Below are 26,040 nucleotides of genomic sequence, written 5' to 3'. Positions count from 1 at the left end.
CAATAAATATCAATATAAAAGCATGATGCAAAATGGACGTATCAAAGCTCAATGTATGTGAATTTATTTGCTGATTAGAATGACAACATGCACGTCAATACTAAAGAAACACAAGATGCACCAACTAAATCGGACAAAGACCAAGGTAACAAGTAGGGTACTCCAGCAACATTTGTAGAAAGTATATAAGGATTGCTCTACACCAAATAGCCCACTGGTGACAACGACAGAGCCTAATAGGCAGTTAGCAGGCTATGTGGCTAACACAAACAAATACGGGGGGATCTCATAATGCAGAGCTTAGCACAAAAGCAAAGAGATTTTGGCTGCACGAATCAACCCTGCCGGGCGCCGGTGAGCTTCACGTAGACGCCCTTGTCGACGAACTCTCCTTGCAGTGGCAGGGGTGGCTGGGCACGCCCACGCCGACGCTGTTGTGCAGTAGTGTCGCACTTCCGGTGGAGTTGGAACCGGTAGCCGGCAGCCCGGCAGGGACTGGCGGGAGGGGCCTGCGAGGCGGCGGCAACGACTCGGGGAGGCACTGAGGCAGGCGGCTGGCGGCGGATCGAAGCACGTAGAGCAAAGGGGATCAGAGGAATCAGCTGGCGTCGACCGTCGAGAGGCACGGAATGCACAATGTATGCAGTAGGCTGTTGCTGGGCTCTTTTTTCCTTGGCCCATCCTCCTAGCAACCCTATGGTATATAGGCTGGCCCAAAATCCCAGGGTGGGCCGCGGCCCACCCTGTCCACCCTGTAGCTCCGCCCCTGATGGACCAGTCTACCACATCTCAGGCAAAAATGTGGTATCTTCTCATTGTAAAAATTGAACCATGTACCCTCTTCATCATCTTCCGATGCGTTCCAACTGAAACACCACACCAGCGGTTCATAACAGAAATCTTGGCCTGAAATCTCAGATATTTCCCCCTTACAAAGCTATCATCTTTCACATCAACCTTCACCACATGGCCCAACCAATTACCCAAAGCTTCCCCAAACTCCTTCGTCCTTTTACCCAGTGGTAATCCTCTACAGGGACCCAGACTTCTATCGTATTGAAAATCATCCCTGAAGGCCTGGTCTTACCATCGTAATCGTTTAGAATCAGAACATTAAAATCAGATTGCCAGGGTCCGTTATTTCTTGCATGCTTCCGGTCTCCTTCCCCTTCAAAGTGAACCAGGAATAGATTGTTTCCCATATCCCGAAATTGAGCGTCTCGGTGTAAACCCCACGCCCTCCTCATATAGCATTCCAGGGCGATCTTGTTCATGGGTCTTGACGAGCACACTTTTCTGAACAGAGACCACCTCCTCACGGCCGGGATCTCCTCCACTAGTCCTTGGAAGAGGAAACCCTACATTTCCTTCTTTGTTAACACCATCCTGCCGAGTCTGGTCGAGAGGCTTGCCGTCGCATCTGGCGTTCTGCTCACGCCAGCGAGTCCGCGTCCTTCGATCGCCGCGTCGTCTCATCTTCCTTAGCTGCGCCCTGCGCTGTCGATCTCGGGGTCGCCGTCTTCTGCTGTGATACATCAACTTGCCGCCCGCCTTCCTTCTCTGCTATCGCCCCCCATCTCACCCTAGTCGATCCGTGCTTTGGGAGGCGCCGTCGCCGCCCAGATCACCACCGTACCCCGAACACCTCTGATGAGAAACCCTAGCGGTAGCCCGGGATCGCCAGTCGATCGCCTCTTGTCGCCTGAGGTGGACGCGCGTCGGTCTATCTCTCGTCATGGTCTCCCATAAATGTTAAATAATTTTCTGTCGGTGTAGCATTTCTAGTATGAATGTGTGCATCTGCGGATCAAAGCCTTGGAGGAGCCATTCTTTTTGAATGGAAACATAATCATAAAGCGATCTTCTAAAAAAAAGAGGAAAAGGAAAAAGTAAGGCCGTAAGGGCAGAATTGGTTTGCGAGAACAAACTGGGCCTGGTTGCTTCCTGGGTCGTAATACTACTTGCCATCTTCGAGAAGGGTTGTAGCCCAAAACCTCCGACGTGGATCGACGTTGCGCCGCCGCTGACTTGCCGGTGTGTGCCTCAGGGTGGACACGGTCCGGGCCGGTCCGGTCCCGGTCCGAGCCGCCACTTGGACCGGCCGCCGGCGGTCCGGTCCGGACCGGACTGAGCTCTCCAACGAGCTCCTTTTCTGGGACCGGACCGTTTGGGGGTCAGCTCGGTCAAGCCCGAGAGGACCGAATGGACCGGCCAGTCACCTTGCCTGGCAGACTGTATTTTGCTGCGTATACGTCATATTTAGCTGTTGTTTATGCAGTTGCAGGTAGCTGCCGATCGCAGGATCCATCCCATGACCTGGTCTTGAGCGAAACTAGCTGAGCTACTGACTGTACGTGGACATATGCATGTGCCGGTCCTATTATTCAGAGAAGGAGCAAAGTGTATGCTAGAACATGCAACAGACTAGTCATCAGTTTAGGCATCAGTTTAGGCAAAGTGTATGCTAGAACATGCAACAGACTAGTCATCAGTTTAGGCATCTGTTGTATGCAAAGTGTATTTAGCTGTTGTTTTTTGGACATCAAAACAACTGATTTTGACAGCAAACATAGCACAAATCAGGTTAAGCAACACAAATACCACATCCACAAACATAATGTCTTATCATCATTGAACGACACGATTACAAACTTGCAATGACAATTTCAAGTCCATGTCAATTGGCAAATTGAACATAACACAAATGAGCGGTTCATCTCCAAGCTAGTTGTGACATTTCACAGTTCATGACTTGACAAGTTCGAACATAACCCAAATGCAAAAGTAGCCTTCCCATGAGAAAGATCACTTTGACATTCATCTCCAAAATAGCAAGATCAAGATCAACATCCACATGATGAGCATCTACAAGATAAGCAACATTCACATAAATAATGTTTGGTATCGTATGCCAAGTGAAACATGTAGGAAGAATTGTTACCAATCGTTGATCTCCTCCACGATGGGTAACTTGATGGTTTCAACATCATCCTCTTCATTCTCATCCCTCGGCTACAAGTGTGGAAGTTCGACAAATGCTCACATCACAACAAGACCAAGAAAGAAAGAAAGAAAAAGGTAAGGAAAAGATGGCAAACATACCACCAGATTCAAGTCAACGTGAGCACCCTTGATATAACTTGCACCACAAACTAATGCCTCCACCATAACCGGTTTTAACGAACTCCTGTAGTCATCTAATACACAAAAGTAGACAAACTAGTTTGAGGATGAGAACTTGACAAGTTTATATCCAAAGTTCATTAGTACTAGTTGACATACCTAAAATCCTTCCGGTCGTGCTCAAGGTAGATTCTGAAGACACGGAGGTAGCCGGGATAGTAAGGAACCTCCTGGCTATCTTGGCCATAATTGGGTACCTAGGAGTATTGACTTTCCACCAACCAAGAAGATAAAGAGCCTTGTTGCGAGGTTCAACCGCATCCTCTAAGCAGTTCCTCAACTCACTCTTTGATATTCTTGTTGAACGGGACGATAAGAAGGACTCATACCCAGCTTGAACCGGGATACTAGGAATGTTTGTAGAGGAAGATACACTTTCTCCATTTCCAGCTCGCTTATCTTGGGAAACACATTTGTCATACAAGGTCGCCAATTCTTTCTCCACGATTTTCATCTCAGTCCTACATCTCGTACTTCCTACTCCATATAGTTCTCCAAAGGCCCACTCTATGTAATTCATCTTGTACCTAGGATGAAAGATGATAGCATTGGAGTGAATTAGCAAGCACATGAATAAAAAAACAGCAAGCACAAGAATAAAAAAACAGCAAGCACATGAATAAAAAAACATTAGAGTGAAAACAGCAAGCATATGTACCGTGGATCAAAGACGGTTGCGATCACCATGGCATTGTTCTTTTCTTCCCAATATTTGTCAAACTTCTCCAACATTGCTTCACCCATTTCCTTGTAGTGGTCACTATCACTAGTCATTGCACGTTTGATTGCATCCTAACAGGAGCATTGGCTCTTCGCCTCTTGTTCTTTTTCCTTTCTCTTGCCTCCTCCTCACTAGATACAACATGCACAAGTGATTCCTCGGACATAGTGTCCCCTTCTAGTTCATCAGCTGATTCCTTATACCCTTCTGATGTATCATCATCCGACATATCAGCACTCGGTTGTGGCGGGACTATAAACAGATTTTGCTCCTCATATTCCTCATCGTCCTTGTCCTTGTCCTTGTCCCCATCCATGTCCACGTCCTCGTCCTCATCCTCCTCCTCGTCCTCATCCTCCTTCTCCTCGTCATCTACCACCTAACACACATGGGCACACAAATAAGCATCAAGCATCACCTATATGATTATATGGAAATATGGCTACATCAAGCATCAAGTAAAGCAATCTTACAATAGTAGAGGCAGCGGCTTCCGCGGCACGCACGCCGGCACCGGTGCGGTCGGGGAGACGCCTCGGAGGTGGAGGGTGTTTTTTTAACCTACAAATCAACTCTCCCGTTGGGGCATTGGGAAAGTCTTTCGCCTTCCTAATCTGCACCTTAGGCTTCCTCTTCTTCCTCGGAACCGGCGGAGGCAACGCCGAATCTTGCCTAATTAGGTAATTCACGCTTTTCTCCTTTGCCTTCGCCTTCGCATTCTCCTTACTAGCACCCTTTCCCTTCTCATTCCCCTTCTCCTTCACCATTATCTACAAAACACAGTACATAACTCAGATTATCAGGTTACAAAAAACAGCAAATATCTCAGACCATGGTACACATCACAGGGAACGAGTATGAACAAAATACGCACAAAATCAGGTTGCATCATACAAAATGAACAGGAACAGGCTTTTGTAGCATAGAAAATCATCTACTACTAGTGAAAATGAACATAATTATCTCCTGAATCCTGACCATTATCTAAAAAAACAGCAGCACCAGGGGATCACTAGCGGCATTCTCGAACCTGCGGCTGCTGGTGTCTAAGAATTTAGCTGAAAAATCAGGTTCGAGAATGAACACCAGCATCACACAATTCCCCTCTCATTCCCCTTCTCCTTCACCAATCACCATTATCTCCTGACCAAACACTACATCTCCAGATCTCCTATCTAAGTTTCTCTGAATCATCTCAGTTTGGCGAGGGCCGAGGGTTACAGGTTAGGGACACATTACCTTTTCCTCTTCGTGGCGCTCGGTGAGGAACCAGGGAAGGACGGACCGACGGCGTGCTGGCCTTGCTGCCTCCCCGACGTAGATGTGCTCCTCCAGCTCGGACTCGGAAGAGATGACGCCGTCGGTGAAGGGAGATCCGCGGGCAACGGCGCCGTCGCCTTGGGTTAGGTTAGGGATAGAGCAAAGGAGGAGGCGCCTCTGTTTGTGAGGAGGGGGAGGAATCGAGCGAGGAGGGAGGGGATGGAACGAGGCCACGAGGGGAAGGGGTGCTCGGCAGGGCCTCTATCGATCTGTTACATTAGATGGGCTGGGCCTTGCGCCATCGGTCCGCTCGGTCGGCCCGGTTAAAAACCGGACCGGACCGAACTTTTTTCGGTCTGCTTTTCTGGGCTCGGACCGGCACACTTTTCTATCGGGCCTGGACCGTACGGGCCGGTCCTAAATGGGCCATGAGCGGGCCGGAAAGCCCGCTCGTGCCGTCCAGGCTGAGTGTGCCCCTATTCCCCGCACCATCTCCCACCGCGCTCGCTCCCTTGCCGGCGCACGCTGCAGCGTGCGGCTGCCATCGTGGCCCACGCAGAGAAGAGCCTGGCCTCTCGCCGCGGCGTCCCCTGGGGCGTGGACCTCCGCCAGTCCGCCACCACGGATGAGATCACCAACCAACCGCTACGGACCCGCTCGGCGGCTACAGCGGCGAATGAGGGGCAGCGGAGGCGATGTTGTCTGAGAAGCGGCGCAAACCCTCGGCTCGCCAGCGGAGGGAGAGGAATACACGGGCGGAGTTCGGCGGTGGTCGCCGGCAGGGTCCTGCGCGAGTCAAGGAAAAGCACGGCTACAAACTACGGAGAAGAACGGCTTGATTGAGTGGATACAATCTACGAAGAGGACCAAGGGCTTGTTCGGAGTCCCTCCCGCTCCGTAACTCCGCTCTCGGAGCAGCCGGAGCAGCAGTTTAAATTTACGGAGCGGGGAAATAGGTACTCTGCGGATCTTTGAATCTGGCGGAGCTGGAGGCTTCCCGAACAGCTCCCAAGTATGTATACGCGTTCCGCTTTTACGATTAATCTGTTTGCTATGAATTGGCATATAATGTTACAATGCTTAGATGGATATACATTGTATGCATCCGGATTATGAAATTTTGGGGGCTGTAGTTACAGGCAAGAAGGCCTTGGTGGCTGTCTGCCTCCGATGCCTTTTAGCAGTTGGAAGTTGGAACATAAAACTCATCACAATAAATTGTATTCCTTCTGTGGTCGGTAACTTAGGACGCTGGTACATGGACGCTCTTGACTCTAGGTCATGCATATATGGAATATGGTCTACTACAATGCCGAATTTCACTGCGCTTGTTCAATTTCTGAATGTACTCTAGTACAGGCCACCTTCTCACAGTCTTGATTCACAAGGCCTATCTGCTCAAAGAGTTGGCGATTGTTGTAGGATTTTTGAATTCACAAGGCTGATCTCCTCAGATCTAGTAGAACTTGAACTTTGTACATCCATATTGTGAGCTGAACTTTCACTGTAATGAGAGATAAACATGCAGGTCAGGTTGTTGCAAAGAAACAAACTAACAAAAATATGAGAGAAATATCTTACAGTAGTTCACAGAAGTTCTGCTTTGGCGGCATGTCCAGATCATCTAAGCTTCTCTCAAACATTTCTAGAACTTTGGTTATAGTAGGGCGATACATAGGTAACACTTGTATGCACCACAAGCCAATGAATGTCATCTTTCTCGCAATCTCCTCAATTTCTCTTGTCACTTCACATGCTTGTAGTCCATCATCTTGTGCAAAGTGATCGTAAATCCAATCTGGAAAATACTTTTCGCTGGATTTTGCAACAATCAATTTTACGTTTCTCCTACCTCCGACCATCTCCAACAGCATCATTCCGTAACTATAAACATCCGACTTTGTTGAAACCACCCCGAAGGTTCGAGAGTGAACTTCTGGGGCTATAAATCCAATTGTTCCTCTAGCTCCAGTCATTGAAAGATTGCTCTCTTTTGTATGACACAATTTAGCTAGACCAAAATCAGCAATCTTTGGGCTAAAATTTTTGTCTAGAAGGATATTTTTGGGCTTGATATCGAAATGGACAATACGTGTATTACAGCTATGGTGCAAGTATTCGAGGCCACGAGCAATCCCGATTGCTATCGCATAAAGCCTCTCCCATCCTAAAATTTCTTTGGGGTGCTCTGAATAAATGTACTGATCCAAGGAACCGTTGGGCATGTACTCATATATAAGAGCTCGTTTTGATCCCTCCAAACAAAACCCAAATAAACTAACAACATTAACATGAGAGGTCCTGCCAATGCTCATGACCTCATTCACAAACTCGTCCCCATTTCCTTTGCAGTCATGCAAGAATTTCACAGCCACCAGACGACCATCATGTAGTCTTCCTTTGAAAACCACACCATAACCACCTTTCCCAAGCTGATTGTTGCGAGAAGACGTTATCTTCAACACCTCTGAGTACGTGTATCTTGTTGGAGCTAGGGATCCATATGACACTATCATTGCCTCGTAATTCTTTTCAGTGTTGCTGCTAGTCTTCTTGCAAAGGAGAAACCATGGTCTTTTTCCCTTTCTATGCCATATCAGCACATAAAGACATGCAAAGAGAAATGCTGCAGCTGCTGATGTCATACCTGAGATGGAAGCAGATGTTATTTCCTTTTGTAAAACAGAAGTTATAATACTATGATTTCCAGACAGTCAGTAGTTTAAATTTCTCCTTCCACAAGAGTACATGGTGGCAAAACTAGCAGCATTATTTTTGCCACACTTGACTAACTTGAGTTGCTCAAATTGTTAGCCACACTTTGCCTTGCCTAAGGGAATCTTGCGACACTTTTTATGCGTATGACACGTGGGGTTCACTTCTCATAAAAAAAAAATCTTGCCTTAGGTGTGGCTCGAACCAAACACCCACCTAACTTGATCAAATTTGCTTAAGGTGGGGTGTGGCAAAGTGTGGCAAGATGTGGCTAGAAACCAAACAGCCCCTAATTGTCAAAAATTGACCAGTCTTGTTATTAATCACAAACTTAGATTGATTGTTTCAGATTGGAGACTGCTTTTTCTAAACACAGCCGCACTGCACCCCTTATCTGAGCTTTTCAATACTGCTTTGATGTGTGCTACTCAACTAACTTACTACATGGAAGTTTCTCTCAAATGAAAAAACATATGGACTTCAGACTTTGCAGATCAACAAAATTCGGAACTACAATGTGTGAAAAAAGTTTCATAGTCTATTGGTCCGGAAAAAATATACGAAATCAGATTTTTCGGTTAAGAAATATTATTTGTAGTATATATGATGTAAGAAAAAGTCGAAAAGTTTTTTTCCACACATTGTAGTTTTAGTATTTTGTTGACCTGCAAACTTTGAAATTAATGTGCTGCTTCATTTGAGGGAAACAAAAAAAAAATGTAAAGTTCATGCACGGATCAAAAACCAACAAATAGATGGTTGGATAAGGGGGTGCAGTGTGCCTGAGTATAGTCACAACCTTCTCTTCAGTTTTTTCTTTTAGAATCAATTTTCAGTGATTACAGACATGATAATTTTTTCTAAATGTTTAAGTTCTTATTTTATCATAAAGAATCACTATTAGTGAACTACTTATATTCAAATTGTTATATATGAAAAAATGGAAAAAAATTACCTACCTATTACCATAATCTTCTTCCCTCTCCTCTCGCGACCTGGAATATAATGTAACAATTAGAGTAGAAACAATGTCACCTAATAGTACTACATTGGTTACTTTTCCAAAAGAAAGAGATAAGCATCGTCTATGAATATCCAATATTCTGCTGATGAAGTATACAAAAAAAATCATTGCAAGATAGTGAAGAAAAGAACATGGGCTTTCTTTTGACTTAGCAACTATGTCGCTCAAATACAGGTTTAACAAAAAATATACTTTAATTATAGGCCTGCGTAGATTTGATAGCCAATATAAGAGATTGCATAGACTGTGAATTATGAGGATGTGTTTCAATGACATTGCAACGCGGTACCAGCATGATCCACAGTGCACCAAAACGGAAGAGTACTTAGGGTACAGAACTGGACCGATCGCACTAGTTATTACTACATTTTAGTACGAAGTGTAGTAATTAGCAGGTATAGATGCATCATGTGTTCACTTCTCCTGTAAATCTCCTCTATACCAGAAGTTACTTATTTTCAGATAAAAAAAAGAACTTATTAATCTTGCCAAAACTGAACTAAACCGCAAATGTTCAAACTCACTGTCGCTATTATACGTGTGAAGCTCACCGCAAATGTTGGACGGAGACACGCGGCCTTTGCAGGTGGCACTCGAAGATATCGTAGGTGGTATTAATCAGGCAAAGCCCTCCGCTCTCCTCGCACGCCTTGCAGTCACCCACCATGTACTCCAGAAGAAACCCGCTCTGCATCAGCCGCCCGTAGTCCGCCCCGGACGTGCCCTCGTACCCCATCACCGGCATCATGGGCACCCTGCAGCCCCCTGGCACCGGACTCCAATGGCCGTTGGGCTTGTACGCTCCGGCAAGCCATGTGAACGAGTTGGACGTCGGCAAGGTGAATCCATCCGAGCAGTTGACAGGCGCCCACGCAGGTGGTGGCGGCTGTGACCGGAGCTCGGTGCAGTTGTTGAGGAAGAATAGCTCCTGGTTGGTCGCACTAATGCGGAAGGGCGTGAGGCCGAGGTCGGAGGAGGCATTAATGTTGAGCTCGCTGTCACAAATGCCGCCGTAGGAGATGTCGGGCTTGATGACCCGGAATGACTTGTCTTCGTAGGAGATGTCGAAGATCTGGTACGGCTGGAGGTACGCCCTGCCATCTACGCACCTGACCTGAAAAGCGCTGTAGCCGCACTCTGGCGGGTGTGTGCCGTTGAGCCAGAAGGGGCACACGGCCGGCTTGCAGGACGACAGATTTTTGGCACTAGTGGTCGTGCTAGAAAGGAGGCTGAGGGCGAGCAGAAGCATGGCTGAGCCGAACATGGCAGTTGCATCAGCATGGACGTGAAATGGATCCATCTTCTTGCTCTTGCACTCTAGTAGTAGTAGGGGACTGGAAGGTAACACGGAGTTGGAAGACTTGTTTACGCGGCTTAGTTATTGACCAGGGAGTTAGTGACCAGTCCACGGGATTTTTTTTTCAAAACTGTGATGATTTTTATAGCAAATTCGGAATCTATACGTTCTCACGCACCAAAATCAAAAGTAGCACCTCGTCGGCCTCCAGTTGGCCGAAGAGGGGCTCTTCGGCCTGCGGTTGACCGAAGTGGGCTCTTCAGCCTCCCGTTGGCCGAAGAGTGCCCCAACTGGGTTGAACAGGACTCTTTGGTCTACCGTAGGCCGAAGAGCACTCTTTGGTCAACCGTAGGCCGAAGAGTCCTCGGGCCCCAACTTTTTGCATTAACAGGAGGCCGAAGCTGCATGGCTGCGCTCTTTTGCCTATGCTAGGCCTTGGGCCCCAAAGAGTACTCTTCGGCCTACGGATGACCAAAGACCACTCTTCGGCCAACGGTAGACCAAAGAGTACTCTTCAGTCCAGTTGGGGTACTCTTCAGCCAACGAGAGGCTGAAGAGCCCACTTCGGTCCACCGCAGGCGGAAGAGCCCCTCTTCGGCCAACTGGAGGCCGACAGGGTGCTAGTTATGATTTTCTTGTGTGAGGACGTATAGATTCTGAATTTGCTATAAAAATCATCACAGTTTTGAAAAAATATCCAAAGTATCGTTATCCTTTAGTTATGAACTTTGGGATGACTATACAAAATCTTGAGTGATCATTTTGGTCAAAGTATCGTTGTCATTTTCCACCGGCATTGACCGACTGTTGCAGGTGTCACATCTACACTTTTTTTTTGAGAAATTCTTTTATCACTCCAGCTTGTTTTCAACTATGCTCTGTTAGTTGTGTAAACCTGTTGTAATATGGTCGTGGTAAAACCTGGAGGGTGCCCATGTGTTGGTGCACTGTGGGTGAGTGGAGTGATGGTGAACTGCATCTGTTGCAACCATCAGTTCACGTAGTGGGTGTACTGAGTGTGTACCCAAGTATTGTAGCAGAGTGTGGGCTGTGTGCGTGCACTGGTATGGCTACAGTGGTGTTGGTTTCTGTAACTGGACATCAAAAGAGTAGAGCCGGAGTGTGTCGCTGGTTTAGTAAAGGAAAAAGGGCATTCGTTGCCTGGAAAACCAACCTGTGTGTGTGCTGCTCTGCTCCTCCTCTGTTTTTGCTTGTGTCCATTTTGCTCGAACAGCTTGCGTGCGTGTGTGTATCCACCCAGAACTAGGCGAGAGAGAGAGGCTCTTGCCAACAATTGGCACCAGAGCCAGCGAGGGGTGATTGGCGGCCATGGACAAGACGCCGGAGGCGGCGTTCAAGGCGGCGGAGGATGCGCTAAAGGAGGCGGCGGCTGCGCGAGCGGAGGCGGACGCAGCCAAAGCCGAACTGGCGGCGCTAAAGGGGGAGATGGCTGGTGCAGAGCAGAAACCGGGGGAGTTGATGCCGGTGGCCCAGGCGCTGCCGGTGAGGCCCCGAGGTCCCATCAACTACCCGCAGCTCACCCGCACCAACTATACCCTCTGGGCGATGCAGATGCGGGTGGCGCTACAGTCAGCCTGCGTGTGGGAGGCAGTCCACTCCGACAAGGTGGAGTTCGAGCTGGATCGTGACGCGCTCCTGGCAATTTATCAAGGCGTGCCGGAAGATGTGCTCGCGTCGCTCGCCGGCAAGGACACGGCGAAGGCGGCGTGGGAGGCCATCAAGTCTGTGCACGTCGGCCATGACCGCGTGCGCGAGTCGAACCTGCAGGCGCTGCGTAAGGCCTTCGAGGGGCTGGAGATGGGCGACAACGAGCAAACAGAGGTCTTCGCCACGCGCGTGAACAAGATGGTGTCATCCATCCGTGCGCTCGGCGATGAGGTGAAGGAGATCACCGTTGTCCAAAAGATGCTTCAAGCAGCGCCAGCGCGGCTCATGCATTTGGTCACCGCATTGGAGCAGTGTGTCGATCTGAAGACGCTCACGGTGGAGGACCTACTCGGGCGCTTCAAGGCGTATGAGGAGCGCATTAAGCAGCGCTTTGGTGATCCTGTTGATGGACAGCACCTCATGCTGACCAGGAAGCAATGGGAAGGTTACGTCGGGAAGAAGAACTGGGGCAGCAACGGAGCAGGTGGTAGTGGAAAGGGAGGCGCTGACCGTGGAAGTGACCACGGAAGAGGCGATGACCAGTCGTCGAGCGCGAAATCTGCTGCAACTCCGAAGAAAAAATTCAAGTGCTATAATTGTGGTGAAAAAGGGCATTTCTCGAGGGAATGCACCAAGCCAAAGAAGAAGAAGCAAGAAAGAGCCATGGTGGCTGAGAAGCAAAATGAAGAACCTGCTCTTCTACTGTCAGAAACCTGTGTAATATCAGGTAACTCAGTAGAAGCAAAGGGCAGGGTGTACCTCAATGAAGAAAAGGTGAAACCACAACTTAGTGATGATGGAAGGTATGACACTAAAATGTGGTATCTTGACACTGGAGCTAGCAACCATATGACAGGCTCCAAAGCAATGTTTACTAGTATTGATGATTCAGTTACTGGAGTAGTCAAATTTGGAGATGGTTCCCTGGTTGAAATTGAGGGCAGGGGTACCATACTTATTACTACAAGAGATGGGGCTCATCGTGGGCTAACTGATGTTTATTACATACCAAAGTTGAGAAGTAATATCATTAGTCTCGGACAGTTGGAAGAGTATGGTTGCAAGGTCATATTAGAAGATGGGTACCTGCAAATATTTGATCAAGGGAGAAAACTGCTAGTAAAAGTACCAAGAGGAGAGAACAGGCTGTATATACTGAATATTAGTTTGGGCATGCCTGTGTGTTTACTGTCATCTATCACTGATGTGTCATGGTTGTGGCATGCTCGTTATGGTCATCTAAATTTTGATGCCTTGAGGTCTTTAGCTCAGCATGACATGGTTAAAGGGCTTCCTTTAGTGTGCCACAAGGACAGGGTATGTGACGGCTGCCTCATTGGCAAGCAGCGTCGACTACCATTTCCAAAGCACGCAACTTTCAGAGCAGAAAAAAGTCTTGAGTTGGTGTATACAGACCTGTGTGGTCCAATTACACCTGCAACTCCTGCCGGAAATCGCTACTTTATGCTTATAGTAGATGATTTCAGTCGGTTCATGTGGGGAGTGCTGCTGAAAACCAAAGATCAAGCATTTGTTGCATTCAGAAGGTTTAAAGCAGCTGCAGAGTTGAAAAGTGGGCTGAAGTTGAAAGTGCTCAGGAGTGATAGAGGAGGAGAGTTTACATCTGTTGAATTCAATTCCTTCTGTGAAGATCATGGAATTCAACGCCAACTCACTGCACCCTACAGCCCTCAGCAGAACGGAGTTGTGGAGAGACGCAACCAAACTGTAGTTGCAATGGCACGGTGTCTGCTGAAAAGCCAAAATATGCCGGGCTGTTACTGGGGGGAAGCAGTTGCTACTGCCATTTATATCTTGAACCGAGCCCCCACGAAGAGTGTTGCTGTAAAAACACCTTATGAAGCTTGGAATGGCTATAAACCAAATGTTGGCCATCTTCGGACTTTTGGTTGTTTGGCTCACGTCAAGGTAACAGGTCCATCTGGTGGGAAATTAGCTGACAGAAGTATTCCAATGGTATTGATTGGCTATGAGAAAGGCTCAAATGCATATAGACTTGTCAATCCAGAGACAAATCGTGTGTGTGTATCAAGGGATGTAGTTTTTGAAGAATCAAAAGGTTGGCAGTGGTCCAGTGGAGATGATGTCACGATCAGTGATGACACTGATAGGTTTCTGGTTCACTTTGAACCTGAACAAACTGAATCAGTGAATGACCATGCTGCTCAAGAAGGTGAAAATGCAGAAAACAGGGAAGGTACAGAACCAATTACACCTAGGCAAGCAGTGCTTCCAGGGTCACCTGTTATACCTGCTATGGTGACACCAATATCCTCTGTTGCTGCAGAAAGTCCTGAATCATCTGCTCCACTGAAAATGCGCTCCCTTGATGAGATTTTCGATGCTACCTCTCCACACTGGAGTCCAGCTGATTATGACCATATGGAGGAACTTGAGTTGTGTATGCTAGGTGCAGAGGAGCCAACTCACCACAATGATGCTCTGAAGCATGAGCATTGGAAGAAAGCCATGGAGGAAGAGCTGAAATCCATAAAAGAAAATGATACATGGGAAATGGTAACACCACCTACTGGAGTGCGAGCCATTGGACTGAAATGGGTATTTAAATTGAAAAAAGATGTTGAAGGCAATGTGATACGCCACAAGGCAAGGCTAGTCGCCAAGGGGTATGTGCAACGTCATGGCATTGACTTTGATGAGGTCTTTGCACCTGTGGCACGCCTAGAAACTGTGAGGCTACTAATGGCATTGGCAGCAAATGAAGGGTGGAGGGTACACCATATGGATGTGAAATCAGCATTCTTAAATGGAGAATTGGAGGAAGAAGTGTATGTAGCACAACCTCCAGGTTTCATTGAAACTGGCAAAGAAGGAAAGGTACTGAAACTCAGGAAAGCCTTGTATGGGCTTCGACAGGCTCCAAGAGCCTGGAATTTGAAACTGGATCAGACTTTGTTGTCTCTTGGTTTCATTAGAAGTCCTGTTGAACATGCGGTGTACATGAAGAATTCTGGAAATGCACGACTGCTGGTTGGAGTATATGTTGATGATTTGATCATAACCGGTTCTAGTGCAGAAGAAGTGGCTATGTTCAAGGAACAGATGAAAGACATGTTCAGTATGAGTGACTTGGGTCTACTTTCATATTATCTTGGCATTGAAGTTGCGCAAGTTGAAGATGGCATTTCACTCTGCCAATCTGCATATGCACTGAAGATACTAGAGAAGACTGGCATGCTGGATTGCAATCCTTGTCAAACACCCATGGAAGAAAGGCTGAAGTTAAGTAAGAATGGAGAAGGACCCAAAGTGGATCCAACATACTACAGGAGTGTAGTAGGAAGCCTCAGGTACTTGGTTAACACCAGACCTGACATCTCCTATGCTGTTGGCGTTGTAAGCCGATACATGGAGAGCCCAAATTCCCAGCACATGGCAGCGGTGAAACAAATTTTGAAGTATATCCGTGGAACTCTGAACCTTGGATGCAAATACTCTCAGAATAAAGGAGAAAAGCCCAGCCTGCTTGGGTACTCTGATAGTGATCACGGTGGAGATGTTGATGACCGAAAAAGCACAACTGGAGTACTCTATTTCCTTGGCAAGAGTCCAATTACATGGTTGTCCCAGAAGCAGAAAGTAGTTGCAATTTCATCATGTGAAGCTGAATATATTGCTGCCGCTAGTGCTGCTTGTCAGGGTTTGTGGCTTGGACAACTACTTGCTGAGATGGAAGGGAAGCAGCCAGTTCAGGTTGAGTTGTTGGTTGACAACAAGTCGGCTATTTCATTGGCCAAAAATCCTGTTCACCATGATCGCAGTAAGCATATCGATATACGTTATCATTTTATCAGGGACTGTGTGGAGAATGGCAAGATCGGGGTGAACTATGTTCCAACGGGAGATCAGCTGGCAGACCTACTTACCAAGCCCCTTGGGCGTTTGAAGTTCCTGGAGCTCAGACGAAGGATTGGCATGGTGGTTGTCAAATGAAGACAACAAGGTTTAGGAGGAAGATTGTTAGTTGTGTAAACCTGTTGTAATATGGTCGTGGTAAAACCTGGAGGGTGCCCATGTGTTGGTGCACTGTGGGTGAGTGGAGTGATGGTGAACTGCATCTGTTGCAACCATCAGTTCACGTAGTGGGTGTACTGAGTGTGTACCCAAGTATTGTAGCAGAGTGTGGGCTGTGTGCGTGCACTGGTATGGCTACAGTGGTGTTGGTTTCTGTAACTGGACATCAAAAGAGTAGAGCCGGAGTGTGTCGCTGGTTTAGTAAAGGAAAAAGGGCATTCGTTGCCTGGAAAACCAACCTGTGTGTGTGCTGCTCTGCTCCTCCTCTGTTTTTGCTTGTGTCCATTTTGCTCGAACAGCTTGCGTGCGTGTGTGTATCCACCCAGAACTAGGCGAGAGAGAGAGGCTCTTGCCAACATGCTCCAGCTTGTTTAAAAGTGATGGTTTGCACCCTATGGCAGACGATTTTGATCATCTTAGTGAATAAAATTGCTGCGCCGAAGCATTGATCCTAGGCACCTAGCTAGTACTCCCTCCGTAAGAGTGATCTAAACGCTCTTATATTTCTTTACAGAGAGCAACTGCCTAGAGAAGTATTTCACGACGGATCAGTGAGCTTACCTCTAATAAATGTCGGGAGAGGGGGCTGATCCCATGTCAGGAGGAAGCCATCTCCGATGAGCCGCTCGTAGTTGCTTGCATGCGCCTCGCCCGACAAGCTCATCACCGTCATGGCTGTGGTGCTGCAGCCGTCCAAAGCGTAGCTGCCGTCAACCCCGCTTGTCTCATTGTACTGCCCTCCCACACGGACAAACGTGTTATTCCGGCACGCCGTCTCCACCAGCCCCGCCGTCGCCGGTACCGGTGCCATGGTGCAGTTGTAGAAGATGAGGTTCCGGTTGAAGGTGCTCATGGAGAATGGAGGCCCGATCTTGGTGACTGTGTTGGCCCTCGGGACATGGCAGCCTTTGTGGCTTGAACCATCGAGATCTCTGAGCTTGTTGATGTCAGAGACACGCAGGGAGTGGTTGCCGTAGAAGATTACGAGGATCTGGAGGCTATACCCGCGGTCGTTGTACCCGAGGTACGCCGTCGGTGCTGCAGTGGACCTGGAAACTGAAGTGTGCGCACCTGTTCTCCTCAGGATGTGAGACGATCCCAAATGGGGAGGAGATGGTCAAGTTGCCGCATGGCTCCGGCGAGCATCCACTGTCTGCCGTCGCCGCGAGCATCGGTGCCAGCATTCCGGAGACGATGACGAGGAAGAAGAACAGCATGGCCCGACACGTGGGAACACACGAGGAGAATTTTGGTCAATGATTTCAGTGAGACAATGGTCTATGGCGCAAGGAGGATAAGTTTTTCGCGTAGATGTGAACCAATCCTGAACTGGCATAACTCATGGTAGGAGGAGGGGATATGAAGAGGGAGAAATTGCGTGGATGATACCAAGATAAATAAATGGAGGTGAGATGCTGAACGAAGGACCAAAGAAGGGAAAACAGTGAGGTTGAATACATGCCAACAGTCTGATTTGAAGATGTAATATTGATTGAAGGGCGATGATAAGGGAGAACAACTCTGATTTGAACATAGTACAAGTGGTGCTAGCCAACAAGTTTGACTGGTTCTGTCGACTGAAGATATAATTTTGAAGGGCGATGATAAGGGAGAACAAGTCTGATTTGAACATAGTATAAGTGGTTTTAGCCAACAAGCTTGACTGGTTCTGTCGACGCATTTACTTCTCCATACCCACTACCACTATAGATACTCGATGCTGTCGTGCTGTTTTGGGTGCTAGTGGCGGTGCCAGAGAGGAGGGTAAGCAGAAGCCTGGCTGAGTAGAACATGGCAGCTGCAGAGAAGTGGAATGGATCCATCTTCTTGCTCTTGCACATGGCAGTAGCGGAGTATTACATAACAGTGGGCAAACTAGATGAGAGGCAAGAAGGTCTCACTTGGCCTAACTATTCCTGCACTCATCCACTGTCAAAGTATCGTTGTCTTTACTTTCTGATGACTTCAAAATCTTGATTGGTCAAATATTTTCTTGTGTGTAGTGGCAGATTGGAAGGACCACCGCATAGGTCGACGGTGCCATTTTGCCGCTAAGAATGCCTGACGGTGACAGGTCTGGCATCTCTCACTTGTTTTTTTTTTTAGGAACCCATATCTCACTAGCTAGTCATCTTAAACGTATTCTCATTTCTAATCAAATCTTCAACTATGCTCCAGGTTGTTTGAAATATGGGACTCAGACGCCAAAGGCAGGCGATTTCGATCATCTAAGTGGGCTGAACTGTTGCGTCCAAGCGTCTAATCCTGGGCACTTTTCTAGTGCCTGGCGCCTAGTTGCTTCACTAAAATGTATTTGACGACAGACAAGGACGAGTAAGCTTACCACTGTGGTAATTTGGCGGCTGCCATGTCAGGAGGAAGCCATCACTGATGAGCTCCTCGTAGTCGCTGGGGTTCGCCTCTCCAGATGCCCCCAGCAACGGCACGGCGGTAGCGTTGCATCCCTCCAAAGCGTAGCTGCCGTCTATCACGCCGATGCATTATAGCGCCCTCCCGTGCGGACAAACATGTTGTTCCGGCACACCGTGTCCACCAGCCCCGCTTGGGCCGCCGGCGCCCGGGTGCAATTGTAGAAGACGAGTTTCTGGTTCCGGGGGCTTATCGAGAACGCAGGCCCGATTTTGGTGGCCACGTTGGCCTTGGGGACATGGCAGCCTTTCTCCCCGGAGAGATTGAAGTCACCGAGCTTGTGGACGTCGAAGACGAGCAGGGAACCGTTGTTGTAGAAGATGTCGAGGATCTGGAGACGGAACCCAGCCTCGTAGTACCCAAGGTATGGGACACCGTCGAAGCAGTGTACCTGGAACCCAAGTTGGGCGCACCTGTTCTCCTCCGATCCCAAGGCGATGCCAAATGGGGAAGAAACGGTCAGGTTGCCGCATCGCTCAGGCTCGCAGGCTGCTTGTGCTTGCACGCTTGAACTAATGTCTGCGATGCAAGCCAAACATACAGACAGGAGCAGCAACAAGCTGGACGGGTACATCTGGAAAGGTTGGAGATCTGTGATGAATTGGGTGGTCAATATATATGCAATGACAAATAGATGGAGGTGGGGGGCAGCCAGAGTCGGAAGGAATTGACTGGCTGAGGGATGATTTTTCAAAAGAAAATAATTAGGTCTGGAGAACCCATGGGACAAGCCTTGACTAATGAGATGGTGTTATGCGATGTGACGGCTAACCGTGGACTAAAGATGGACCCAAGGACTAAGTCTGCTCTGCAGCTCTACAGACAGTAGCGATACGGACGGCCCAAGGATTGTGTGCTCTGCACGCAGCAGTGTCATGGTACGAAATTTCTCTCTCAGCATTTCACTTTTAAGAATCGGCATTTCAGCTTTCTTGACATAATAAGTTGTTAAAGTAATGCAAATCATGAGTTCCAGTAATTAATCATGGTTGAGCATAGTTAACCACTTCAAAGCAAAGAGAAGGGGTGATCCGTAAAATATCTAACAAAAACAAGCATATCACAATTTAATTGATTCCTTGCTAGATAATGGAAATCCAAGCAAATTAGGCACTGGGCGCCCTAGCTCACCTACGAACTAATTAAAAGATGATTTAGCAAGTGAACTTACATGGAAGTATAGAGGGATGAAGCGGGGGATCCCATGCCAACAGGAACCCATCGTTGAAGAGCTGCTCATAGACGCTCGCATTAGCCCTCGCCGACGAGCCCGACACCGGCACCACCACGGCGGCACAGCCCTCCAGAGCGTAGCTAGCATAGTTCCCGGTCGCGTCGTGAGGTACTCCCGCGCGGACAAGCACCTCCCACTTGTTCATGCAGCTCACGTTCATCTTCACCAGCTCTCTGTTCCGACGTGCCGCGGCCGCTGCTCCGTCCTCCTCGGTGCAGTTGTACAGGATGAGGTTCAGGTTGACGGGGGTGATCCTGAACGGGTGGTTCAATTTGACTGAGGTGTTATAGAACACCGCACGACACTTGTCGGTGGCTTGCAACACGTCCAGCTTGCCCAGATTGACTGCATACAAACTGCGTTCCTCGTAAGAGATGTTGAGGATTTTGAAGCCCTTGCTGAAAGGTATGGAGCACCGTAGAGATGGATAACTGTTGTTAGTACAAGCGACATCGAAGTCCTGGTAAGGAAAAGCACCGCATGATCTTCCAGTCTGTATATCGGTGAGCCAGAACGGACTAGAGATGCTGACGTTGCCGCACTTCTCGTCCGAGCAGTCTCCACCCTGCTGGTCCTCGGCCACCACGAGTATCAGTGGCAGCCACCACACCCCCACAAAGACCAAGAACCAGCAGGCCTTAGCCATCGAACGATGAGCCATGAAATTTGTGCCAACAACAAAGAGAAGGGGAGCAAACTGGATCGATGATCATGCACGAGCTGTGGGGAGATACGAGAGAGAAATAATGCGGCTAAGAATGAATGATGTACGGATGGGGCAATGGAGTCCTTTGGTAGTCATCTTCCGCTTAACATGGGAACTCCTTGAGTATCCCACTTGACGGGGCAAAGGGAAGACCTGGCACAAAATTATGCGTGGCTGCAGATCAAGTGGGTGCATGACTCTTCAGACATGTCGATATCGCCATGGTTGGCGACACTTGCGTGATCGTGTGGTAAAGCAACACGAAGCGTTGACGTGACCTGCAATGACGATGCCTCGAGAAGGGAACAACGTTCGAGACACCGCCGTCGTCCGCCAAGACCTGGGGTTGCCGCCCCAGCCGCCGCCTTCGGATCGTACGAGAGAAGCCGCCTGCCGCCTCAGATGAGATCCACAGCATCCACCCGCGACCACCGGGCAGGCCCAACGCAGCCATCACCTCGCGACATGCAGGACGCCATCGCCGCGCCGCGCACGACCCCGCCGGGAGACCCGCCAGCCGCACCACCGCACCCCACGTACGCCCGGCGCTCCTCTCGACACCGCTGTCCCACGCCAGCCAAGACGAGAAGGATGGGGAGAAGCCAGACAAATAGATGAGCATTGCTATGCAGCCGATGCTTTTCAGACGATACTCAGACGAAATTGATGTACACACGACATGGTATGGCCGATGTGCAGCCGACACAGACTCTACACCGTGTGATTGACGTGAATCTAATTAACAAACGGCTTGGTGGGCAACGTCGTCTGAGTATCGTCTGAAAAGCATGGGCTGCATAGCAATGCTCATATATGGAGGTGGGGGACAGCCAGAGTCAGAAAGAATTGACTGGCTGAGTTATGATTTTTCAAAAGAAAATAATTAGTTATGAGAACCCATGGGACAAGTCTTGACTAATGAGATGGTATGATGTGATGCGATGTGACGGCCAACTGTGCACTAAAGATGGACCCAAGGACTGAGTACGCTCTGCAGCTCAACAGACAGCAGTAATATGGACGATAGGGCACGCAGCAATGCCATGGTACGAAATTTCTCTCTCAGCATCTCACTTTTAGTTTTTTCGACAAAGGGTGGATTTTAACTCAGAATGGAGCATCAAGATGATACAAACACAATGAGTACACACCCGGCCTCTGCATAGATAGGATGCACACAGCCAACAACACACACACACACACACACAAAAACACGCCAACAAAAAGCAAAGTCATATAAGACCAAAGCTATGCGTAGGCGATGAAAAAAAAGCGATCAGATGCACGATCAGCAAACTACAACAATGACCATATCCGCACCAATCATCTCATGACACCACACGGATGAGGAGGTTCTTCAACAGCAACGCCTTCGAAGGGAGCAGCACTCAAGCGCCGTCGTCACCGGATCCAACCACCCATGGCTAGATCTAGATTTTCATCTTTTAGTTAAGAATTGGTATTTCAGCTTTCTTGACCTAATAAGTTATTAAAGTAATGCAAATCATGAGTTCCAGTAATTAATCGTGGTTGAGCATTAGTTAACCACTTGAAAGCAAACAGAAGTGGCGATCTGTAAAATATCTACCTAAAACAAACATGTTACAGTTTGATTGATTGCTTGTTCGATACGGGAAATCCAAGTAAAGTATGCACTGCGCGCCCTAGCTCACCTACAAACAAATCAAAACATGATTTGACGAGTAAACTTACGTGGAAAGATAGTGGGATGAGGCGGAGGATCCCATGTCAAGAGGAAGCCATCGCTGAAGAGCTGCTCGTAGTCGCTTGCGCTCGCCCCTGACGATGAGCCCAGCACCGGCACCACGACGGCAGCACAGCCCTTCCGAGCATAATTGTTGTAGTTCCCGGTCGGGTCGTGAGGCACTCCCGCACGGGCAAGCACCACCCACTCGTTCGGGCACCTCACTCTCGTCGGCGCCAGGGCTCTGTCCCGGCTTGCCGCGGCCGCTGCTCCGTCCTTCTCCGTGCAGTTATACAGGATGAGGTTGAGGTTGACCGGGGCGATCGTGAACGGGCGGTTGAGCTTGATTGAGGTGTTATAGAACGGGGCAAGGCAGCTGTTGAAGGACTGCAATATGTTGAGCTTGCCCAGATCAACCGCGTAGAAGTTGCGTTCCTCGTAAGAGATATTGATGATTTTGAAGCCCTTGTTGAAGGGTATGGTGCTCCGTAGAGATGGATAACTGTTGTTAGTACAAGCGACATCGAAGTCCTGGTAAGGATCAGAACTGCATGATCTTCCCGTATCTTTGTCATAGAGCCAAAACGGGTTGGAGATGTTGACGTTGCCGCACTTCTGGTCCGAGCAGTCTTCCCCCTGCTGCAACTCGGCCGCCACGAGCATCAGTGGCCGCCACCACACTGTGACCAAGACCAAGAAACAGCAGGCCTTAGCCATGGAACGATGAGCCTTGAAATTTGTGTCAACGACAAAGAGAAGGGGAGGAAACTGGATCAATGATCAAGCATGGGGTGTGGGGAGATACGAGAGAGAAATAATGTGGCTAAGAATGAATGACATTTGGATGGGGCAATGGAGTCCTTTGGCAGTCATCGTACGTTTAACATAGGAACTCCCTGAGTATCCCAATTGACGGGGCAAAGGGAAGACCTGGCACAAAATTATGTGTGGCTGCAGATCAAGTGGGTGCATGACTTTTCAGACATGTCAATATCGCCATGGTTGCCGACGCTGGCGTCGTTGTTGTTGCTAGGACGGAGAGGAGGGCGTGCAGCAACGGGCGATCCATCGTGCCGTTGGATCGGTGGACCCGTGGGTGGCTGGTGGACGTATGGCTCAAACTGCAACGAACAGTATTGAAGCACGAAGATAAGGCAGAAGATGTTATGGATGGCGTTAGCCAACTACTTTGACTGGTTTGTTAGCCAACGAGTTTGACTGGTTCTCTAGACGCATTTATTTCTCCATATATACCAGCCAGAGAGAGTCAACATCCAAATGTCTCGATCCATGTCTAGTTGGTGCAGTGTTCCACAGTTTTATCGTGAACAATTTTCCACCATAGAATGCACTGTTATGTTTAGAGCAAGGAACTGGAGGCACGGAACGTTGTCAATGTCTGTATAATCCCATATACTCTTTGAACCAAGTGGAGCACTGCTCGTTTTGGGTGTATTAGATCTACATCAGGTTTTCAACCAGCGGGGTGTTGTCTATTTTTGTGAGTTTAACAGGTTTGTGAGTTTAGAGGCAAGAAATTTGGAACAGCAACAACAACTAAGCTAGTCGGGGACATCAGAATTGGTTGGAGACAGATCTGGCGATCAATTGCGCCCTGATGAGCTTTCATCAAAAGACAGATAGATGTAGGTGGGATACAGGCTAGTGTCGGAATTGCGTGGATGATGATTTTTCAAAATAAAGTAAATAGTTCAGCAGGTCCCAAAGGACAAGCCTTGACTAAGGAGATGGTGTGATGCGATGTCGGTGTCAACTATGGACTAAAGATGGACCCAAGGACTGAGTCTGATCTACAGACATCAACACCATGGTATGCTAATTCATGTCGTATATTTCACTCTCAACATTGTACTTGTAAGAATCAGTATTTCATGTTCCGTGACATGATAGTAAGGTTGTGTTCGGTAATACTCCGCTCCTTCGCGAGGGAGCGGAGCGGGCGGAGCGCCCATTTTGCCGCTCGCCAAAATTCTACTGGATGCCGCTCCACTCCGCTGCTGAGTTACGGAGCGGAGAGTTTCCGAACGGCCTCTAACTCAAACCATGAGAGTCCTCTTACAGTACCCCAAAAAGTAATATAAGCCAGCCATTTAGACCATTCAGGTGGCCATTATCATCTGGCACTCCAGAATTAGTTTGTGGCAGTACCAACTCAAAAGGTCACGGAGTACCTTGGTCACAGGGGCAAAAACGTCAAACAAACCTCGTTATCATTCTTTTTACAAGAAACAAATCGATAATATTAATTTGGCAAATATTTCTTCAAAAACTATTCTTGTTCGCCCTGGCCGGAAGTCGGATTCAGCACCGCAGGAAATCAACTAGATGCAAACCGTGCACGCGCGCTTGGATGGGTGGGTCATGCATGGCCGAGAGCCTGAGATCTATGCGGATCGACGACGGTGACAAGACGTCCATAGTGGAGGAGGCGTCCTTCGGTGCAGCAGCAAGCGGAGGAGTGAGCAGAGCCAAGGGTCATGGGTACGTTAGATCACAAGCGTGCGGTCGCAAGCTATGTGCCATGGAAAACGTCAGTAGGACAGGAGGCAATCCTGTTGGTGGGCAACGACGTGATAGGAGATGCCACACCGGCCATGGCGAGGGCGGGGGGACGTACAGTCGCCATGGTGGGGATGGCGGCCAGGGCCGTATGATCCGGAAATGATTAAGTTGCCCTCGTGTACAGTACAGATGGTCAGATCCATTTCGTACTCCTATATGTTCTTGGAGCACCAAGGTACCGTAAAAAAGCTCAACCATGATAATTGAGTAACATGTTTGATTGCTTGGTTCAATTAAGGAAATGCAAGCAAACTAGGCACTACTCGTCCTAGATTAGCTACAAACTTAATTAAAAGGTAATTTGACGGGTGAACTTACTTGCACGTGCAGGTGTAGAAAGAGGGCGCTTCCATGTCAGGAGGAAGCCATTGTTGATGAGCTGCTCGTAGTTGCCCGCATTTGCCTCGCCTGACGAGCCCAGCACAGGCATCACGGCAGCGTCACAACCCTCGTAGCTGTCGTAGCTGCTCATCTCGTTGTAATGGCCACCTGCACGAACAAACACCTCGCTTTTGTTCTCGCACCTCATCCTCGTCTGCACCAGCTCTCTGTCCCGATGTACCACAAACGCCGCTGCGGCTTGCGTGCAACTGTACAAGATGAGTTTCAGGTTGATGGGGTCGATCCTGAACGGGATGCCCAGTTTAGCGGACGTGTTCCAGATCGGTACGCCGCAGATGTTGGGGGCTTGCACCAAGTACAGCTTGGCAAGAGCAGCGACACAAAAGCTCTGTTCCTCGTAAGAGATGTCGATGATAGCAAAGCCGTAGCCGAAGGGCACAGAGCTCTGTAGAACTGGAGTGTTGCTAGAGCAAGTGACCTCGAAATCTGAGAGACCACATACTGGTTCCGTCTCCCAGTCAGTGAGCCAGAATGGGTGGGAGATGGTCATGTTGCCGCATCTCTTGGCCGAGCCTGAGCAGCCATCCCCTTGCTGCTCCTCAGCCCGAGCAAGCATCAGTGGCAGCCACCAAACCCAGACGAAGACCAACAACCAGCAGCTTGGAGGCATCGGAGAATACGAGTTTAAATTTGCTGCAACAACAAGCAAGAGGGCAAACTTAATACTCTCTCCGTCCCAAAATTCTTGTCTTACATTTGTCTAGATACGGATGTACTAGGTGTAGGTGAGCACGGATGGTGGGGAGATAGAGATACAAGCAAGGGAGGATACTGTGCCTAATAATGAACGGTAGTACGTATATGGGGCAGTGGAGTCCTTGGCAGTGGTCGTGCGTACGTCCACGCATACGAATTCCCTGACTACACCAATTTTCCACAGTTCCTCCAACCTGTTGAGACTTGAGAGTGACCTCATCTCTCCGAGGTACAGTGGATGTAGGCTGACGAGCCAGAACGGGTACTGGGCGTACTGATGTTCCAGTACGCCTTGGGCATGCAGGTCGCCAGGGCTGCAGTTGGCGGCGGGGGCGCGTGGTGCAGCAGCACAAAGCATGT

At 48.6% G+C, this 26,040-nt stretch overlaps 2 protein-coding genes and 1 long non-coding RNA gene across 3 annotated transcripts; all 3 read right to left on the bottom strand.

Moving 5' to 3' along the window:
* Positions 1–2,895: 2,895 nt before the first annotated feature.
* LOC123068442 (uncharacterized) lies at positions 2,896–3,367 on the bottom strand. Its single transcript, XR_006431762.1, has 3 exons — positions 3,283–3,367; positions 3,103–3,197; positions 2,896–3,012 (listed from the first exon to the last, which is right to left on the bottom strand). It is a non-coding gene; the product is annotated as an uncharacterized lncRNA (long non-coding RNA).
* A 3,002-nt stretch (positions 3,368–6,369) lies between these two features.
* On the bottom strand, positions 6,370–24,852 carry LOC123068432 (cysteine-rich receptor-like protein kinase 7). Its single transcript, XM_044491017.1, has 5 exons — positions 22,008–24,852; positions 19,526–19,933; positions 8,839–8,874; positions 6,746–7,811; positions 6,370–6,668 (listed from the first exon to the last, which is right to left on the bottom strand). The coding sequence occupies exons 1-5, from the start codon at positions 22,714–22,716 to the stop codon at positions 6,563–6,565; spliced, it is 2,325 nt and encodes a 774-aa protein (XP_044346952.1). The 5' UTR covers positions 22,717–24,852; the 3' UTR covers positions 6,370–6,562.
* LOC123068438 (uncharacterized) lies at positions 8,920–10,301 on the bottom strand. Its single transcript, XM_044491025.1, has one exon. It carries the CDS (start codon positions 10,201–10,203, stop codon positions 9,451–9,453), a length of 753 nt encoding a protein of 250 aa, XP_044346960.1. The 5' UTR covers positions 10,204–10,301; the 3' UTR covers positions 8,920–9,450.
* Positions 24,853–26,040: the final 1,188 nt, after the last annotated feature.

The sequence above is a fragment of the Triticum aestivum genome, chromosome 3B (assembly GCF_018294505.1).
Source record: "Triticum aestivum cultivar Chinese Spring chromosome 3B, IWGSC CS RefSeq v2.1, whole genome shotgun sequence".
Classification (NCBI taxonomy): domain Eukaryota; kingdom Viridiplantae; phylum Streptophyta; class Magnoliopsida; order Poales; family Poaceae; genus Triticum; species Triticum aestivum.
This window is presented reverse-complemented; position numbering and strand designations above follow the sequence as displayed.

What these genes read in the sequence shown, in the direction of transcription:
- LOC123068432 (XM_044491017.1), bottom strand. Translation starts at nt 22,716, where the DNA reads ATGGCTAAGGCCTGCTGTTTCTTGGTCTTGGTCACAGTGTGGTGGCGG. An exon ending in TCATCCCTCTATACTTCCAT is followed by an intron (nt 8,875 to 19,525) that starts GTAAGTTCACTT and finishes ATTATATTCCAG; the next exon opens with GTCGCGAGAGGAGAGGGAAG. An exon ending in CAGAACTTCTGTGAACTACT is followed by an intron (nt 6,669 to 6,745) that starts GTAAGATATTTC and finishes CTCTCATTACAG; the next exon opens with TGAAAGTTCAGCTCACAATA.
- LOC123068438 (XM_044491025.1), bottom strand. Translation starts at nt 10,203, where the DNA reads ATGGATCCATTTCACGTCCATGCTGATGCAACTGCCATGTTCGGCTCA.